The 20,980-nt window shown below is 45.0% G+C and overlaps 1 protein-coding gene across 2 annotated transcripts in view; it reads left to right on the top strand.

Annotated features, from left to right (window-relative positions):
• LOC126180792 (cGMP-dependent protein kinase, isozyme 1) overlaps nucleotides 1–20,980 on the top strand; it is a 597,699-nt gene that overhangs the window by 523,058 nt on the left and 53,661 nt on the right. For both annotated transcript variants that reach the window (XM_049924720.1, XM_049924719.1), the window contains exons 7-9: nucleotides 5,957–6,173; nucleotides 10,555–10,786; nucleotides 12,933–13,096. In XM_049924720.1, coding sequence (XP_049780677.1) covers nucleotides 5,957–6,173; nucleotides 10,555–10,786; nucleotides 12,933–13,096 — 613 coding nt within the window. The remainder of the gene's footprint in view (nucleotides 1–5,956; nucleotides 6,174–10,554; nucleotides 10,787–12,932; nucleotides 13,097–20,980) is intronic.

Raw genomic sequence — 20,980 nt, forward strand, 5'->3', positions numbered from 1 at the left:
TGTCTTCAGACGATCTGTTTCTCAACACACGGATCTCATAGCTGACACTATGGCTCTAAAAAGCACACAGTTCAGGCTGGCCTCTCTAACTGTCGAATAGTATAAAAGAAACTAATTCTATACTAGTGGTATAAATTATGGGCAGGTACTATATAGGCATCTCCCCCTTACTTTCTTCTTGACCATGTACAACCATCGCTTCTTGGAACAGCCAGGGGGTGCACTTCTTCTTGAGTCTGTTAGAGTCGGTTTATGCTATTGAGATGTCGCATAACATACAATAGGGGACTGGTTGAGGTGGGTTATCTACACGATTTACGTTAAAGATTCGACAGAAATTTAACCACTTCCAGCAGCCATCTACCGTAGGTCACTGGACGATCCCGTTTTCAAGAAGGGTCGTCGAACGAACGCACAGAACTGTATGCCTATATCACTTTGAAAACGAGTGTTCCTCCGGTATCATCACCTTCCTTGAGACCAAAAATCTCCTCTGTAGGAATCAACGTGGATTTCGCAAACAACGATTGTCCACGAGATTCAGAAAGTAGTAGATACCGGTGCTCAGGCTGATGCCATGTCCGTGATTTCTAGTTGGTTGTTTGGTTGGTTTGTGGTATAAAGGGACAAAACTACAGGGCCATCAGTCCCTGACTTCTGTCGCCTAAGGAACAAAATACGAGTGTACTGAATCTCAGAACACTTTTGTTTTTCGATTGGGAAGCTCCTTGCTAATAGAACACAGTATGTCGTTCTTAACGGAGAAATCTGAACGCGTAGAAATGACTTCAGGCGTACACCGAAGAAGTGTCATAGGACCGTTGCTGTTCACAAAACACGTACGTCACTGAATAAATAGCAATGGAAGTTCCACGAGGCTATTCATCGATGATTCTGTTGTACACAGACGTGTCACAACGCTAGAAAATTGTAGCGAAATGCCGGAGGCCTGCAGAGAATCGACGCTTCGTGCAGAAATTGGCAGCTGCCTCTCACCATAAACAAATGTACCGTACAGCAAATAATTACGTACAATGACTCGTTATAGTATGATTACACGATTGCTGAACAGTCACCAAAAGCAGAAACATCCATTACATACATTATGTAATCAAAATTGTCCGGACACCTGGCTGAAAATGATTTACAAGTTCGTGGCGCCCTCCATTGATAATGCCGTATTTCAACATGGTGTTGGCCCACCCTTATCCTTGATCACAGCTTCCACTCTCGCAGGCATGAGTTCATTCAGGTGCAGGAAGGTTTCTTGCTGAATGGCAGCACATTCTTCACGGAGTGCTGCACTGAGGAGAGGTATCGATGTCGGTAGGTGAGGCCTGGCACGAAGTCGGCGTTCCAAAACATCCCAGAGGTCTTCTATAGAATTCAAGTCAGGACTTTGCGCAGGCCAGTCCATTACAGGGATGTTATTGTCGTGTAACCACTCCGCCACAGGCCGTTCATTACGAACAGTTCCTCGATCGTGTTGAAGGGTGCAATCGGCATCCCCAAATTGCTCTTCAACACTGGGAAGCTAGAAGGTGCTTAAAACATCAATGTAGACCTTTGCTGTGATAGTGCCACACAAAACAACAAGGGGTGCAAGCCCTGTCCATGAAAAACACGACTACACCCTATCTCCACCGCCTCCGAATTTTACTGTTGGCACTACACACGCTCGCAGATGACGTTCACCGCGCATTGGTCATACTCACAGCCGGCCATCAGATAGCCACATTGTGTAGCGTGATTCGTCACTCCACACAACATTTCTCCACTGTTCAATCGTCCAATGTCTACACTTCTTACACCAAGAGAGGCGTCGTTTGGCATTTACCGGCGTGATGTGTGGCTTATGAGCAGGCGCTCGATCATGAAATACAAGTTTTCTCACCTACTGCCTAACTGTCATATAAGTTGCAGTGGATCCTGATGCAGTTTGGAATTCCTGTGTGATGACCTGGATAGATGTCTGCCTATTCCACATTACGACTTCCCCAACTGTCGGCGGTCTCTGTCAGTCAACAGACAAAGTCGGCCTGTACGCTTTTATACTGTACGTGTCCCTTCACGTTTCCACTTCACTATTACATCGGAAACAGTGGACCTAGGGATGTTCATTAGTGTGGAAATCTCGCGTACAGACGTATGACACAAGTGACACCCATTCATCTGACCACGTTCGAAGTCCGTGAGTTCAAAAATGGTTGAAATGGCTCTAAGCACTATGGGACTTAACATCTGAGGTCATCAGTCCCCTAGACTTAGAACTACGTGAACCTAACTAACCTAAGGACATCACACACATCCATGCCCGAGGCAGGATTCGAACCTGCGACCGTAGCAGCCGCGCGGTTCCGGACTGAAGCTCCTAGAACCGCTCGGCCACCGCGGCCGGCTCCGTGAGTTGCCGGCCGGAGTGGCCGAGCGGTTCTATGCGCTACAGCCTGGAACCGCGCGACCGCTACGGTCGCAGGTTCGAATCCTGCCGCGGGCATGGATGTGTGTGATGTCCTTAGGTTAGTTAGGTTTAAGTAGTTCAAAGTTCTAGGGGACTGATGACCACAGCAGCAAAGTCCCATAGTGCTCAGAGCCATTTGAACCATTTGAGCCTCCGTGAGTTCCGCGGAGCGCCCCATTCTGCTCTCTCACGATGTCTAATGACTACTAAGGACGCTGATATAGAGTACCTGGCAGTAGGTGGCAGCAAAATGCACCTAATACGAAAATCGTAAGTTTTTGGGGATGTCCGGATACTTTTGGTCATATAGTGTATCTGGAAGTATGCGTATGCAGTGATTTAAAGTGGAACGACGACATAAATCTCACTGTAGGAACGTCAGATGATAGTTTGAAGAATCCTCAGGAGGTGTGGCCCGTCCACGAAAGAAGTCAGTGGCAAATTCTTGTTCGGCCAATATTAGATTATTGCTCTTCAATCTGAGACTGATAGAGGAATATGGAAAATCCAGAGAAGAACAGCGTGTTTCATAACAGGTTCGTGTAGTAGATGCGAAAGCGGCACACAAGTGCTTGCCAAACATCTTTGGCAGACGCTACAAGAGAGGTTTTTGTGCATCACCGTGTGGTTCACTGTTAAAATTCTTAAAGATTTCCATCCAAGAAGAGTCAACGAAAATGTTATTTTGCCCTGCGTATATCTCGCGAAAAGACTATGAAGATAAGATTACAGAGATTCAGCCTTCGCATGGAGTCTTGTCAACACTCTTTCGTCACGCGCAACATTCGCAGCGGGAAGAGGAAAAGAGGGGATTGGCACTGGCACAAAACGTACGCCTTACGACACACCGCAAAGTGGCCTGCGCACTATGGATGTAGCTGTAGCTGTAGCTGTAGCCGCTCTCACTTCCACCCGTTCCCTTATTCGTTCGCTTTTCGTATGGTCCAGCCTTGCGACATCCATGGACGAGCGCATCGTTTCCGTCTTCTTTCCGTGAAAGCACGTTTTCATATTTTGTTCTTGCTGCTGAACGTTCTGAGCTGAACAGATTAACACGGCGAACGGAAACTTTCCCCTAAAGATAGTTCTATACTTCATCCTCAAACAGCACTCGAGTCGCTTGACGCCATTTCAGCCAAACAACCCGCTGCATAACGGGAGCATCTGTGTTCGTCAAACCAGCCTAAATTATTAGGAACCTTAGGTACTTAAGCTATGTACTTTCATGGGTGACACGTTTTGCGAGGGTTGTTCAGTAGGTAAGTCAACACTTTTATTTTTCCTCCGCCAATTTCATTTTACAAAAAGAGGAATTTGTTGCGTGACATCGTGGAATATTCCCGCTTTATCTCCTGCAATTTCAAGCAGTTCCGATAGGTGGCGACTCTATATGTAGACTTCAAAATGGCGTCTTTAATTGTTGTGCATTCCAAGCAGTGGGTTTCTTTTGGCGGAAAACCAGAGTATCGCAGGTATTCATACGCGCTTGCTGTATGTCTACGGAGACCTGGCAGTGAACGAAAGCACGCTGAGTTGTTGGGCGACACGTCTGTTATCATCGTAACAAGGACGCGCCAGTCGGTCGCACACAACAGTGACAGCTGCTATTTTGGAACGTGCAGACACTCTCTTTCGAGGTGACAGACGGATCACAATCAAAGACCCCGCTGCATAACTGGACGTCTCTGTTGGTAGTGTTGACACACTCTTACACCAGCTGGGGTACTCACAGGTACTGCGTTCCTCCCCACACCATAAAGAGCAACGCAGGCCCACCTGTGCGGAATTGGTTGCGCGTTACGAGACTGACCGTGACAATTTACTGTCGAACATCACAGGCAACGAAACACGGGTTCATTACATAGAATCGTAAAACAAAAGGCAATTGAAAGAGGGCCGGCACAGCCGGCCGTTGTGGCCGAGCGGTTCTACGCGCTTCAGTCCGAAACCGCGTGACAGCTACGGTCGCAGGTTTGAATCCTGCCTCGGACATGGATGTGTGTGATGTCCTTAGGTTAGTTAGGTTTAAGTAGTTCTAAGTTCTAGGGGACTGATGACCTCAGATGTTAAGTCCCATAGTGCTCAGAGCCATTTGAACCATTTGAACCAGGGCCGGCACAGCACCTCTCCAATGCCGCATCGCCAAACGGTAAAGTCTTGGCGACGGTCTTCTGGGGCTCTGAACGGGTTATTCTGTTTTCCCTCATGCTGCAACGATCAACTGTGAAGTGCGTTGTGTTGCCCTCAGAAGAGACCAGCGAGCTCTTCACACAAAAATGCAAACAAACTTCTCGTTCTCCATGACAACGTAAGGCGTCACTCAATTCCGCGTACCCGAGAGGACCTCACAAAACTACACTGGTCTGTTCTTCCTCATGCACCTTAGAGCGCGGATTTTATAATGCCATCCAAGAACAGAGTGTCTGACAATACGCGACCACTATGTCCACACACAGGGTAAATAGGAGGGGTGAGAGTGCAAATACTTGGTGCACACTAACAATGATTGGAAAATGAGGTGACACTTCAGCTAATAGTGAACAGCATTCGTAACGTTACTACAGAGAGGGTGAATACGTTGCACATATGCCTGTGGAATATTATGGTCGCGACGCGTTTTCCAGAAGAGCTCATGAGGTGCCCTATTGAAGGCTTTTTCGGGGTCCTTAAATTCCAGATGTAATCTCAGATTCTTTTATCGGCGTTTTCCTTAAAGAGGCTGGCTGCGTAAACTGCTTTTGCACTCCTGCCAAAAATATACTGATACGCGAGAATTTGATTAACGATTCGATGGAGAGTGCTGTAATCGTGCTCAAGAATTTTCTTCGCTTGGGAGAGCAAGCGGATTGGGCGATAGCTGGAAGATTCGTTGATATTTCGTTTACCTTGCCGGAGAGGTATGGTGATAGTAGCTTGTCAGATTGCAGGGAGGTTGCGACTGAAGAGCGCGCCCTAAGAGCTTTAGCTCGTCCATCAACTTCTTGCACTGTGTTCTAATTACGATTTGGCTTAACGTCTTCTGGGACACCGTAAATCTTCTCAAAGTATACTTTTCAACTTGATAGTCTTTAAATGTACGATGTTCAGAAACTTTCGATATTGAAATGGAAATGCCGTGTAGCTAGGGCCTCCCGTCGGGTAGGTGCAAGTCTTTCGAGTTGACGACACTTCGGCGACTTGCGTGGCGATGAGGATGAAATGATGATGATAAGGACAACGCAACACCCAGTCCCTGAGCGAAGAAAATCCCCGATCCAGCCGGGAATCGAACCCGGGCCATTAGGCAATACACTCCATCGCGCTGACCGCTCAGCTACCAGGGGCGGACATTTCGATATTTCTAAAACGTGAACAAGTTTTTCCGCCATTTCTCAGTGATTTCGACGTGGATTTTCAAAAAAGTAGCTGACAAAATCATACGATATTCTAGTCAGTGTTTCCTTTGTTGCTACAGTTGGCTTATCGCATTGTAACGTAGAGACGTGTTTTTTCCAGAGTACGACTACATCCGGCTGGACGACCTGGACGTGATCGCCACTCTTGGTGTCGGGGGATTCGGCCGCGTCGAGCTGGTGCAGTACATGTACGACAGGAGCCTCACGTTCGCGCTCAAGTGTCTCAAGAAGCAGCACATCGTCGACACGCAGCAGCAGGAGCACATTTACAGCGAGAAGAACATCATGATGAGCTGCCGAAGCCCCTTCATTTGCAGGTATCCGTACTGAATCAGGACGCCAGTAAAATGTAACTACGGCAGTTTATAAGGAGAGGTCAGACCAGCAGCCAACCGATTTCGTCAAGCTTCGGCAGACTACTCAAGTAATCTCTGTGAAAGAGTTGAGGTCACTAAGATTCCGCTTACGAATAAATCGAGTTCAAACCTATGACGCAGAGTCCGTTTCGGACCAGCAGGATTGGTTAGAACAATCGAAAAGTAGGGAGACTTTATTTATAGCTATCAGGCCCGCAATAGTTTCCGAGGTATTAACGAATTATTTGTTTCTTTGCAAATATACTTATGGAAGAACGTCGCTGTCAACCACGGTGGTGGCCAAGTGGTATATGGCTTGGCATGAGACTAGACTCCTTGGTAGGAGAATGAAAGCTGCCGCGAAATTTATGTGTTTTAGTGTAAACTAAATTAGAAGAAAGAACACCTAAAAGTTTTATGCAATTATTGGTACGCTCTCTCTTTCTCTCTCTCGCTCGCTCGTTCGTTCGCTCTCTGCTGCTCCCTCTCCTCTTTTCGCTTTTACATCTTCACTTCCCCTAACTTTTACATGTTCAAATTCCCTAAGAAAAGGATTGTTTTGACAAAAGAAACAGGAAACATTATGTGAACGAAGATCAAACTTGTTGTTAAAGTTCGTAATCACATACGCAGAAATTTTTTTCCCTTTGTTGATGACAAAATTTAGTCTCTTCCTTAGCAAGATATTTTTCAAAGCTGTTGACCAAGTTACTTAGGAAATCAACTATTTATGTTGGGTTGGTGCACAAGTTCGTAGCGTTTTTCCGTAAATTTAATAAACACAACAATAAACACAACAGAGACACATAATATACATTCTCTGTCACCATTTACAACAATCTGCCAATAGAGATGGGGGATCCGCTCTTGAACTAATTCATAGAGTTCAATCTTTCAAAGGAGTGAACAATCAGTGATTCAGAAAAAAAGAACGGTAGCTCCAAACGTTTCCCACGGCAGAGAGAGAGAGAGAGAGAGAGAGAGAGAGAGGGAGAGAGAGAGAGAGAGAGAGAGACGGAGCATATCAGCAGCGCCTCTGCTGGTCACAGCACAGTGCACGCCACACAACACAGCCAGCGCCGGCCTCTGCCCTGCTTCTACCTTGGCTGCCTGCATTGCGCAGTGCCCCATTGGATTTTGTGTTTCACATATGCCGTGGCGTCTCTGTGCGTCGTCTGCCGCGCAGTGTCTGGCGCAGCGTAACTTCGCATCGCACTCTGTCGGCGATCGTTTCAGTCACACGTCCTGCCCTCTGGGCAGTTGATGCGAGCAAACCCGCTCGCAAGGGAACGAACTATTTGTCTCGGAGCGGGTGAGTTCACCGCTACCCCCTCCCTCGGAACTCGCCCGCTCAACGCTCGCCCCACCGTCTCGACTCTAGCCAGAGCGTCGAGCAAAGCGACTCAGGTGTCACTGTGGTCTCTGCGGTCTCAGCTCACGCAGTAATACAGCTCGCGGCTCGACCTGCTCGACTCAGCGCCTCTGCATCGGAGTTCGTCCCCACTGGATATTGTTCTTCGTAGTAATGCCGCTATGTATATTACATTATTATGTTATGTATACATCAATTGTTTTTATTTTATTTTTATTTGTTTAAACTGATTAGATTAGGTTCCTGATGACTCCTCTTACTATAGGATTTTTATTATAGACACTCGAATTTACGCTTTAATTACGAGCGAACCGATAAACGTATCGCAAAATGTGATACACCAATATTTTCCTTGTTTTATTCTGCGTAAAGCTATATGCAGCACTTTCGTTTTACAGTCAAATTTATATTTTTGTTTTCTTATTCTGGTACGGATTTTGCGATTTTAGGCGTCTTCGAAAGGAAACGTTCACTTTAAAAATATATGGCTTGCGATGTATTTGTATGAGGTTAATGAAATTTTAATACGTTATAGCCAAATACATTGTTAATGTAAATCTCAAGTTACAACATTTTCCGATCACCCAAAAAACCACGATAGTGCAAAATAAATCAATAATCAAAAACTTTGTCATATCATGGAAATTTCAATAAACAATACAAAATTCTTACTCATTATCTGTGTTACTTCAAAATAGGATCAAATAAGATCAAAATACAGGTATAGTACTGGAATAAACCAAGTTTAAAGGGCAATGTGCCTTCCATTTATTTTATATTGTAAATGAGTGGTGAGTCATGAAAAAGAGCTAATTCATTTCAGGGAGTGAACAGTTCTGATCCAATCTCTGAAAAGAACAGTTTTGCCCATCTCTATCTGCCAAAGCTGGTGTAACTTTCCGTTCCCCGACTATAGAAGTCACGTGGCTTTGAGGCAAAGAACTAGTAGAGCCAAGTTCGGAACACATTTTCATCCGGAAAGGAAGTTCCTTAAGGGTTGTTCGACAGAGTGGAAAAGGCGACAATATGAGGGCGCGAGATCAGGTGACCAAGGTAGGTGCGGAATGACTTTCCAACCCAACTCCTGTATAACGTTTTTCATCAGTCTATGAGAATACGGGAGGGCGTTATCGTGGAGTAGCATCACTTCACGCAGTCTTCCTGGTCGTTGTTCTTGGTCTGCGTCTTCAAGGCGTCTCAGTTGTTGGCAGCAAATGTCAGCAGTGACGGTTACACCCCCGGTGAAGTAATTTGTAGACCTCTACAACGTCGCTGTTCCACCAGATGCACCACATTATCTTTTATGGATGTGCACAGGTCGTCGTAAGGAGAGGCGGTTTCGTTTGGGCTCAAACACTCCTTTCTTTTCTTTATGTTAGCATACGGATACCATTTCTCGTCACCAGTAACGATACGGGAAAGAACGGTCGATGTTGTTCAAGATTCAATTGATGACGGGCAAACAGAGATGCACATATGGTCATTGATGATTTTTGGGATTTTGGCCTAGAGCATGCGGTACCCGTACAGCCGATTTTTGAACCTTCCCCATTCCATTCAAATGCCGCAGGATGGTGGAATGATCATAGTTCATAACATTTGCTAGGTCTCAGTACACTGCCGTGAATCATTGTAGATTAAAGCGTATAAACGATCTTCATCAAACCCCGAAAGTCCTCCTGAACTTGGAGAATCATTAATGTCAAAAGATCTTCTTTAAAATAAGAAAACCATTTCTTGCTGTGTCCGATGGCATTATCCCCATATACGGTGCATATGTTTCCAGCTGCCTCCGCTGCTGTCTCCTCTCTATTAAACTCAAACAGAAGAATATGTCTCAAATGTTCCGATTTTTCCACTTGGCACTGCGTTTTCTAGTGTCCGCAGCTCCACTCACTATCTCCGAATGACAAAATGGCAATATGTAAACTCAAATAGCAACAGTGAGACGCAAATTATAAATGGCAGTCGATAAATAAAGCCACAACAACAGTAATACCAACATTCAAAACAAATACGCTGCGAACTTACCCACCAACCTAATGTTTTAATGCTCTGACTTGTCGTCTGTAGTTTGTCAAAAAAAAAAAAAAAAATGGTTCAGATGGCTCTGAGCACTATGGGACTTAACATCTGAGGTCATCAGTCCCCTAGAACTTAGAACTACGTGAACCTAACTAACCTAAGGACATCACACACATCCATGCCCGAGGCAGGATTCGAACCTGCGACCGTAGCAGCCGCGTGGTTGCGGACTGAAGCTCCTAGAACCGCTCGGCCACCGCGGCCGGCTCCGTGAGTTGCCGGCCGGAGTGGCCGAGCGGTTCTATGCGCTACAGCCTGGAACCGCGCGACCGCTACGGTCGTAGGTTGGAATCCTGCGACCGTAGCAGCCGCGTGGTTCCGGACTGCGCGCCTAGAACCGCTAGACCACCGCGGCCGGCTGTAGTTTGTCGCTGAAGATGCGCGTATGAACCGGTACCAGCCTGGCGTGCAAAATATCGAAAACAAGTTCTTTGCAGCCGATGCCAGCTATTAATCATTATGAAGTTCTTAAGATTTAATATAACAGCAAATAAATTTCGCTACTGCTTTCATTAATTTGTCGATGAGAAAATGTCCTTTTATAAAGGGCGAGTCGTACCGATGCACAAGAAAGTTGATTTTAATTTGAACGATAAGTCACCACTCTAGTTAGCAACGCTACCCTCCTCACTCACTAACATTTCGTTTTATCGGAAATTTTTGGGTTGCTTGCGTGATAGTCACATTCAGAATTTCTTTGTATTCACTCAATCGCAAACAGATTCTGCGCTATAACATTGGACATCCATTTTTTAGAAACTGAAAGCTATGTGACCTAAATTCCGTCCAGTATCTACACCACAGCTCGTCGAAATCGATGGGACACAGAACTGGGCTTAATCCAGTGCAGCAGCTATCGGTCTTACGCGTACTTTTGTTTTCCAGGTTGTACCGGACGTTCCGGGACTCCAAGTACGTGTACATGCTGCTGGAGGCTTGCTTGGGAGGCGAGGTGTGGACCATTCTCAGGGACAGAGGCTGCTTCGACGATCATACGACTCGTTTCGTCACAGCCTGCGTCGTCGAAGCGTTTGAGTACCTGCACGCCCGAGGCATCATATACCGGGACCTGAAGCCCGAGAACCTCCTGCTGGACACTCAGGGTTACGTCAAACTTGTAAGTTCGCTTCTGCTTAGCTACTTACTGACTTCCGACTACTCATACTAAAGAGTGTATGCTGTCATCAGCGTTGCGCGTAACTATTGCAACCTATATCCGTTTGAAACTGTCTGCTGTATCCAAACCTCAGTCTCACTCAATATTTTTTGTCCGCCTCCCACTTATATTTCCAACGTAACTATTCCTACATGCCTCGAGATATGTCCCATCAAATTATCCCTTCTTTCACTCAAGTTGTGTCCAGTTCTCTCAGACCGAGCGAGGTGGCGCAGTGGTTAGCACACTGGACTCGCATTCGGAAGGACGACGGTTCAATCCCGTCTCCGGCCATCCTGATTTAGGTTTTCCGTGATTTCCCTAAATCGCTTTAGGCAAATGCCGGGATGGTTCCTTTGAAAGGGCACGGCCGATTTCCTTCCCTATCCTTCCCTCACCCGAGCTTACGCTCCGTCTCTAATGACCTCGTTGTCGACGGGACGTTAAACACTAATCTCCTCCTCCTCCAGTTCTCTCAGGAATGCTGTGCAGTAGTTACGCGATCAACACATTCAATCTTCAGCATTCTTCTACAGCGTTATATTTCCAAAGCTTCATTTCCCTTCTTGTATATCTTATTTTTGGCCCACGTTTCAGTTCATAATTAGGTCACACTACAGGCAAATGCTATCAGGATATTTATATTCGATGTTAACATATTTCTAAATGTCTGAAGAGATTTTCTTGCTGTTGCCAGTTTGAATTTTACATTTTTTTTCTTTTGCCGGGCTTAATTATTTTGCTGTTCAAATATTACTTTTAGCTCCTTGTTTCATAACCTAATTTCCCATTATCGTGTGATTTAATTCGACAACAGCTCATGACTTTTGTTTTACTTTTATTGACGCCTGTCATTCACTGTAGTGACAAAAAACATGGAACAGCACATTTACCGATGGCGGCAGCATCGCGTACACAAGGCATAAATGAGCAGTGCGTGGGTGGAACTGTCATTTGTACTCAGGTGATTGATGTGAAAGATTTCCGATGTGTTTATGGCCTTAAGATGGGAATTAACAGACTTTGAACGCGGAATGGTGGTTGGTGCTAGACGCATGGGCCATACCATTTCGAAAATCGTTAGGGAACTCAATATACCGCGATCCACAGTGTCAAGAGTGTGCTGTGAATAACGCATTTCGGGCATTACCTCTCACCACGGACAACGCAGTAACAGAATGACTGGAAAACCGTGGCTGGTCAGATGAGTCCCGATTTCAGTTGTTAAGAGCTGATAGTAGGGTTTGAGTGTGACGCAGATGTCACGAAGTGGGGTGGCGTCATAATGGTATGAACTGCGTTTACATGGAATCGACTGGCTCGTCTGGTCCAAAAGAACCGATCGTTGACCGGATATGTTTAACTTCGGCTAGTTGGAGACTGTCTACAGTCATTCATGAACTTTACGTTCCTAAACAACGATAGCATATTTATGGATAACAATGAGCCATGTCAGCGGACCACAACTGGTGATGATTGGTTTTAAGAACATTCTTGACAATTTGCAAATGGTTTGGCCACACAGATCGCCCGACATGAATCCCATCGAACATGGTTCAAATGGCTCTGAGCACTATGGGACTTAACTTCTGAGGTCATCAGTCCCCTAGAACTTAGAACTACTCAAACCTAACTAACCTAAGGACGACACACACGTCCATGCCCGAGGCAGGATTCGAACCTGCGACCGTAGCGGCCGCGCGGTTCCAGACTGAAGCGCCTAGAACCGCTCGGCCACTCCGGCCGGCCTCCCATCGAAAATTTTGGGACATAATCGAGAAGTGAGTGTACAAAGTCCTGTACCGACAACACTTTCGCAGTTATGGACGCCTGTCGAGGCAGCATGGCTCAGTATTTCTGCAGGAGACTTCCAACCACTTCTTGAGCCCACATCAAGTCGAGACGCTGCACTAGGCCGGGAGAAAGGCGGGGCGACGAGATATTAGAAGGTATCCCATGACTTCTGTTTCCTCAGCGTAAATTCTCATTTACTTGTAACACTGTTAGTATCACACAATCATGCCTCAGGAACAATTTGAATAAAAGGATGAAATAAAATAAAAATGAGCAGAGTTCGCCCATTATTAACTTCATTTTTGTGTTGTAGGTGGATTTCGGTTTCTCGAAGAGGCTCGGGTACAGCGCGAAGACCTGGACTTTTTGTGGAACGCCGGAATACGTAGCGCCTGAAATAATACTGAATAAAGGCCACGACCGAGCTGTGGACTACTGGTCGTTGGGTATCCTCATGCATGAACTGCTGACTGGCACGTAAGTACAATGTTGACATGTTACATTGATGTTGAGTTCTTCGCAAGCTCCAACCACGGTTAAAACACTGTATATACAGTTACCTCCGTCTTGCAGTATCACAGTCACACAGAATACAATTATTTATTTATTTGCTTTTTACATTTAATCAGTTATATAAGTTCTAAAAGATACCATATGTTGCTTATAAAATTGTATTTACAGGGTGATATTGCAAAATGGACACAAACTACGGGAAACAGTCGCTGAGAGAATAAGGAGAAAAAAAGGCCATACAGACATAAGGCCGGAAATGCGATCGAAGGTTTCAGGCGCTGTGTGTGGCTCATAAAAGATCCTGAGCCAGATGCAATCGCTTGCCCTGTTTCAGAGGTGCCTCTCAGCCTGCAAGATATGGACAGTCACAGAGCGCGGGGTTGCAAGTAGTTGCGAGCTCCAATGTTAGGCGCGTAATGGGGCCCCTTAGAGTAATGGCTGCCAAGAAGGGGAAGTTCAGTGTGCACAATGTGTGCAAACAGGCAGGAGCCGTTCCACATGTGGAAAGACTGCTACCAGACGCCTTGAAGAGCACAGGGTGAAGGTGGTGGCCCATGTCGGAACTAATGATATGTGTCGCTTTGGATCGGAAGAGATTCTCTCTGGTTTCGGGCGGCTAAATCAATTGGTAAAGACTGCCCGTCTTACTTGCGAGATGAAGACAGAAATATCAATCTGTAGCATATTCGATAGGATAGACTGAGGACCTTTGGTACAGCGCCAAGTGGAGGATCTAAATCAGAGGCTCTGATGGTTTCGCGATAGTGTAAACAGCAAATCCCTCTATTTGAGCCATAGTGTGGTGGGTTTTTGGGTTCCACTAAATACGTCATGGTCCATGACACTCAGACAGCGGCTACACAGGTAACAGGGGCAGTGTGGAATGGACGGGACGGTTTTTTAGCTTAGAGGGTATCAGGAATTGTAGAAAGGATATCAGTCTTTGAGCGCAAGGCAAATTGAGGGCGGGGGTAGACTTAGCAACAACAGGTACTGTAACTGTAAATTGTTGTAGCTGTGTTCAGAAAGAAGCGCTAATAGAAAACGCTGAAGCTCAAATGGTTATAGGTATTGAAAGCTGCTTAAAGCAGAAGACAACTTCAGCCGAAATTTTTTCAAGGGGCCTGTCGGTGTTCAAAAAGGATAGATTAAACGCAGTTAGAGATGGAGCGTTTATTGTTGTTAAAACAAGCTTGCCTTGCAGTAAAATTGATACAGATAGTTCTTGCAAGTTGATATGGGTACAGGGTGTCCTTCACAAGCATAGTAAATTAATAATTGATGCCGAGTTTGTTTGCGTGGCCATCCTCCGTAGCAAGCACAGAAGTACTTGTTTTGTAAATAAAAAAGCCTCCTCTTGCTTCAGCAAAACAAGTATAACAAATGCTTCCTTTCACCGACCGCCCAGCCTCAGATGATACAGTTGCTGAACAGTTCAAAGAAAAGTTGAATCTCATTTCAAGCAGATGCCCCACTACTGATGGTGACTTCAATCCACCCTCAATATGTTTGCGAAAATACAAGGTCACAGGGTTTAACGGATAAAATATAGTCCGAAATTCTACTGAATGCTTTCTCCGGAAATTATTTTGAACAATCAATTCAGGGGCCCTCTCGAAGTGTAAATTGTTGCGAAAACAGACTTGACATCTTTGCAACGAATAATTCTGAGCAAATAGGAAGCATTATAACGGTAACAGGAATTCGAGACCACATGAACGTTGTAGCAAGACTGAATACCGTAACATCCAAATCAACCAAAAATAAAAACAAAATATATCTGTTTAAAAAAGCAGATAAAAATTCGCTTGAGCCTTCCTAAGAGATAGTCTTCAATTCCTCTCAAACTATGGAACCAAAGACCAGAAAATGTATCGACGGCCTTTGACAGATACAGGGTGTTACAAAAAGGTACGGCCAAACTTTCAGGAAACATTCCTCACACACAAAGAAAGAAAATATGTTATGTGGACATGTGTCCGGAAACGCTTACTTTCCATGTTAGAGCTCATTTTATTACTTCTCTTCAAATCACATTAATCATGGAATGGAAACACACAGCAACAGAACGTACCAGAGTGACTTCAAACACTTTGTTACAGGAAATGTTCAAAATGTCCTCCGTTAGCGAGGATACATGCATCCACCCTTCGTCGCATGGAATCCCTGATGCGCTGATGCAGCCCTGGAGAATGGCGTATTATATCACAGCCGTCCACAATACGAGCACGAAGAGTCTCTACATTTGGTACCGGGGTTGCGTAGACAAGAGCTTTCAAATGCCCCCATAAATGAAAGTAAAGAGGGTTGAGGTCAGGAGAGCGTGGAGGCCTTGGAATTGGTCCGCCTCTACCAAGCCATCGGTCACCGAATCTGTTGTTGAGAAGCATACGAACACTTCGACTGAAATGTGCAGGAGCTCCATCGTGCATGAACCACATGTTGTGTCGCACTTGTAAAGGCACATGTTCTAGCAGCACAGGTAGAGTATCCCATATGAAATCATGATAACGTGCTCCATTGAGCGTAGGTGGAAGAACAAACTAAAATGAACTCTAACATGGAAATTAAGCGTTTCCGGACACATGTCCATATAACATCTTTTCTTTATTTGTGTGTGAGGAATGTTTCCTGAAAGTTTGGCTGTATCTTTTTGTAACACCCTGTATACACCAAATAAGTTATTAAGTGATTGTACTGATTCCCCATGGTACACAAAACAGGTCGGAACCACTGTTGTGGAAGCAACGAAGAAAGAATGTCAAATTTAAGAGAACACAAATTCTCCTAGATTGGAGGAATCAGACCGTGCACTTGACCCAACAATTTTAATTTTAAGGAAAATATATCCATAAGTAATTCCAAGTTTATGTAAGTTGTCATCACCGTTACGACTAACAAAACATAATGCTTAATTTCTGACTGATGAATGACGTCACCCACCACGACAATACTCCATGATAGTTCAAAGCCGACGGATGGTATCAAAAATGGCTCTGAGCGCTATGGGACTTAACATCTATGATAATCAATCCCCTAAAACTTAGAACTACTTAAACCTAACTAACCTAAGGACATCACACAACACCCAGTAATCACGTGGCAGAGAAAATCCCTGACCCAGCCGGGAATCGAACCCGGGAACCTGGGCGTGGGAAGCGAGAACTCTACCGCACGACCACGAGATGCGGACGGATGGTATCAAAGACATAAGTTGACCTAAAAATGGTTCATCAGTAATATTGATTTAGTTTCCAAACAATGCGGTTTTCTTCGAATCAGTTATTATGGAGGAATTTGTGTGCGTTATTTTTCGATTATACACTCCTGGAAATTGAAATAAGAACACCGTGAATTCATTGTCCCAGGAAGGGGAAACTTTATTGACACATTCCTAGGGTCAGTTACATCACATGATCACACTGACAGAACCACAGGCACATAGACACAGGCAACAGAGCATACACAATGTCGGCACTAGTACAGTGTACATCCACCTTTCGCAGCAATGCAGGCTGCTATTCTCCCATGGAGACGATCGTAGAGATGCTGGATGTAGTCCTGTGGAACGGCTTGCCATGCCATTTCCACCTGGCGCCTCAGTTGGACCAGCGTTCGTGCTGGACGTGCAGACCGCGTGAGACGACGCTTCATCCAGTCCCAAACATGCTCAATGGGGGACAGATCCGGAGATCTTGCTGGCCAGGGTAGTTGACTTACACCTTCTAGAGCACGTTGGGTGGCACGGGATACATGCGGACGTGCATTGTCCTGTTGGAACAGCAAGTTCCCTTGCCGGTCTAGGAATGGTACAACGATGGGTTCGATGACGGTTTGGATGTACCATGCACTATTCAGTGTCCCCTCGACGATCACCAGTGGTGTACGGCCAGTGTAGGAGATCGCTCCCCACACCATGATGCCGGGTGTTGGCCCTGTGTGCCTCGGTCGTATGCAGTCCTGATTGTGGCGCTCACCTGCACGGCGCCAAACACGCATACGACCATCATTGGCACCAAGGCAGAAGCGACTCTCATCGCTGAAGACGACACGTCTCCATTCGTCCCTCCATTCACGCCTGTCGCGACACCACTGGAGGCGGGTTGCACGATGTTGGGGCGTGAGCGGAAGACGGCCTAACGGTGTGCGGGACCGTAGCCCAGCTTCATGGAGACGGTTGCGAATGGTCCTCGCCGATACCCCAGGAGCAACAGTGTCCCTAATTTGCTGGGAAGTGGCGGTGCGGTCCCCTACGGCACTGCGTAGGATCCTACGGTCTTGGCGTGCATCCGTGCGTCGCTGCGGTCCGGTCCCAGGTCGACTGGCACGTACACCTTCCGCCGAGCACTGGCGACAACATCGATGTACTGTGGAGGCCTCACGCCCCACGTGTTGAGCAATTCGGCGGTACGTCCACCCGGCCTCCCGCATGCCCACTATACGCCCTCGCTCAAAGTCCGTCAACTGCACATACGGTTCACGTCCACGCTGTCGCGGCATGCTACCAGTGTTAAAGACTGCGATGGAGCTCCGTATGCCACGGCAAACTGGCTGACACTGACGGCGGCGGTGCACAAATGCTGCGCAGCTAGCGCCATTCGACGGCCAACACCGCGGTTCCTGGTGTGTCCGCTGTGCCGTGCGTGTGATCATTGCTTGTACAGCCCTCTCGCAGTGTCCGGAGCAAGTATGGTGGGTCTGACACACCGGTGTCAGTGTGTTCTTTTTTCCATTTCCAGGAGTGTATCATTGTTTAGTGGAGTGTGTCTGGTATCGCTGTCTTTGTTTGAACTATATAGGTAAAGCGAAAGATGCTATTTCACTTGTGCGTTTTTTGCATTCTTTTGTCCTGTGTGACGTCGTGAGTCTACTTTGCGAATAATGTAAGCTGCCTGTTATTCAATCTTATCTGTGGTTATCTTGTTCGTGAACTATGCTGTTTATTCCAAATATGTCGTGATTTATGAAGGTGTGGTTTTGTGTTATGTGAGAGCTTAAATTGTTGATAGAGAAACTAGTAGAGATTAATTTTTTTTCTCACAAATATTTGGCTGTTTCTTTCTGTCTTTGACACAATTTCCGAGGGTAGGGTTAGGCACGAACTTACGAGCATAACTTAAATTATTACATGTGAAACGATTAGTGATTGTGATTATCGTTCTGTTCCATACAAATATTTGATTGTTTTGTAATGTGGGAAGTTTATTGAGGGTGAGGCTAGCCAGGAACATAAGTGCATAGCTCAGATTGGGGAATACAGAAGACTGGGGTACAATTCGCCGGCTTTGACCAATGACATCACAGATAAGTCACAGACGCTAAGTGACAAACATTTAAAAGCACAAACGAGTGTTCAGAAAGTAAGGAATGTAGCCCAGAGAACAGAGATAGTGCATGTACATCACGAAAACCCATAATCGTAAAAGAATCTTGTGTAAAGAAAAAAAAACGATTTATCAAGTCCACAAAAAAATTAACAGGGCAGGCAGCGAATTGGAAGGTTTCGGGACGAGCACGAACTAAAAACAAAACTACAAACATAGCCGCAAAACAATACAGTAACAAAAATTTCAGGAAAACCAATTACGCAGGACCAAAAATACGACAAACAGAATACCGATATCCTGTTCTTCCACTGAGGAAGAAGATACCAATGTTACCCATGAAGATAAAAGCGACCAATCAAATCAATCAAACATTGCTATTACCAACGACTAAAAGAACAACGTATCTATCATTGGTATCCTATTTCTCAAATGACCTATATAGGTCAACTGAACAGCAAGCTCGTATTACCATCAACTAAAGGACCAATGTGCCTCAGACTGGTATCCTGGTTGACCTGTGTAGGTCAACTGAAAAACATGATACTAGTATTACCTTACCAACGTCGCGAGTAAAACTAGTCGTGATGTAATTTATAATTTTGGTTTTTACAAACATTTAGCTTTTTTTCGAATGTGACATCATGGAGGCGCTTTGTTTATAAAATCGATTGTTTTATAGGGGTCGTGTTGTTGATACCGGTGGCTCACTCTTGTGGTGGATGTCTGTTTTCATTAAGTGGATTGTATTAATGATTATGCCAAATGGTATCGATTCTTTGGTATTTATTAATTATATATTTGTTATCAGTTGTTGTAGTGCGATTTCAGTTTTTTTAATATATTCTCTCTCGGTTTATTATGGACTAATTTTTTGTGCTATGTTTCGATTATGTCGTTGTTTTGTGGGGGTGTGTATGGTAACCTTGTCTTCGTTTGAGCTATATACGTAAAGCAAAAAATTCTGTTCCAACTGTGTGTATTTACATCCTTTGTTCGTTCATTCTGACGGAATATGTGTGTGTTTTTCGATCATGCGGTTGTTTTGTAGGGGCGTGGGGCACTGCTGTATTTGTTCGAGCTGTGATATTTTACTCGTTGGCTTTGACTGATGTCGCAACTGTGTCACACCATGTGAAATGGTGGATGGCGGGCGTAGTTGAAGGGGCGTGTTGTAATTCTAAAAAGGGCTTTACTAATGTAATAATATGAAATGATATTTGTCGTATTGTTAACGTTATTTGCAGTTGCGAGTTTTTATACACGAATTGCCATCAGTTTATTTTCACATAGTTATAAGAGCGATAGAATCACAACACTGCTATAATAATACCTATTTAATAATGTTCGTTCCACAGTAAGGAGGACTTCCTAATGAATGACTAGCAAAGATCTAAGTGAGACGTTGTCCTATTCACATAACAGGAATATTTCGGTCAGGAGCACTCTTATTTACACGGAAAATATGGTCCTCTATATGTGTTGCTAATGTAATGTAGCTTTTGCTTGAACATAAAGACAACATTTAACAGGTTTGAAAGAAGATAAAAGTGTTAGCTGCGTCACTGCTGGAACATACTCGGCAGTCTGCGATCTGGTTCACCTAAAATTCTGGAAAATCTTAGTAGTAGTACTTCCGTAATAACTCGTCGTGAATAACGACGTAGATTTTCTCTGAATAAGCTGGCCATTGCGGCCGTATTTATACAAATTATTAATCCAGGCAGTAATGGTTGCCAACAAGAAAACCTCAGTCTGAAATTAATGCTGCAAAAACTCAGAGAGAATATGTTAACTTCTGTTATTTTTGTTGTGGTCTTCAGTCCAGAGACTGGTTTGATGCAGCACTCCATGCTACTCTATACTGTGCAAGATTATTCATCTCCCAGTACCTCCTGCAACCTACATCCTTCTGAATCTGCTTAGTGTATTCATCTCTTGGTCTCCCTCTACGATTTTTACCCTCCACGCAGCCCTCCAATACTAAACTGGTGATCCCTTGATGCCTCAGAACATGTCCTACCAACCGATCCCTTCTTCTAGTCAAGTTGAGCCACAAACTCCTCTTCTCCCCAATTCTGCTCAACACCTCCTCGTTAGTTATGTGATCTACCCATCTAATCTTCAGCATTCTTCTGTAGCACCACACTTCGAAAGCTTCTATTCTCTTCTTTTCCAAACTATTTATCGTCCACGTTTCACTCCCATACATGGCTACACTCCATACAAATACTTTCAGAAACGACTTCCTGACACTTAAATCTATACTCGATGTTAACAAATTTCTCTTCTTCGGAAACGCTTTCCTTGCCATTGCCAGTCCTCATTTTATATTCTCTCTACTTCGACCATTATCGGTTATTTTGCTCCGCAAATCTAATTCCCTCAGCATCACCCAATTTAATTCGACTACATTCCATTATCCTCGTTTTGCTTTTGTTGATGTTCAACTTATATCCTCCTTTCAAGACACTGTCCATTCTGTTCAACAGCTCTTCCAAGTCCTTTGCTGTCTCTGACAGAA

The sequence above is a fragment of the Schistocerca cancellata genome, chromosome 1, assembly GCF_023864275.1.
Source record: "Schistocerca cancellata isolate TAMUIC-IGC-003103 chromosome 1, iqSchCanc2.1, whole genome shotgun sequence".
NCBI classification, from domain to species: Eukaryota; Metazoa; Arthropoda; class Insecta; order Orthoptera; family Acrididae; genus Schistocerca; species Schistocerca cancellata.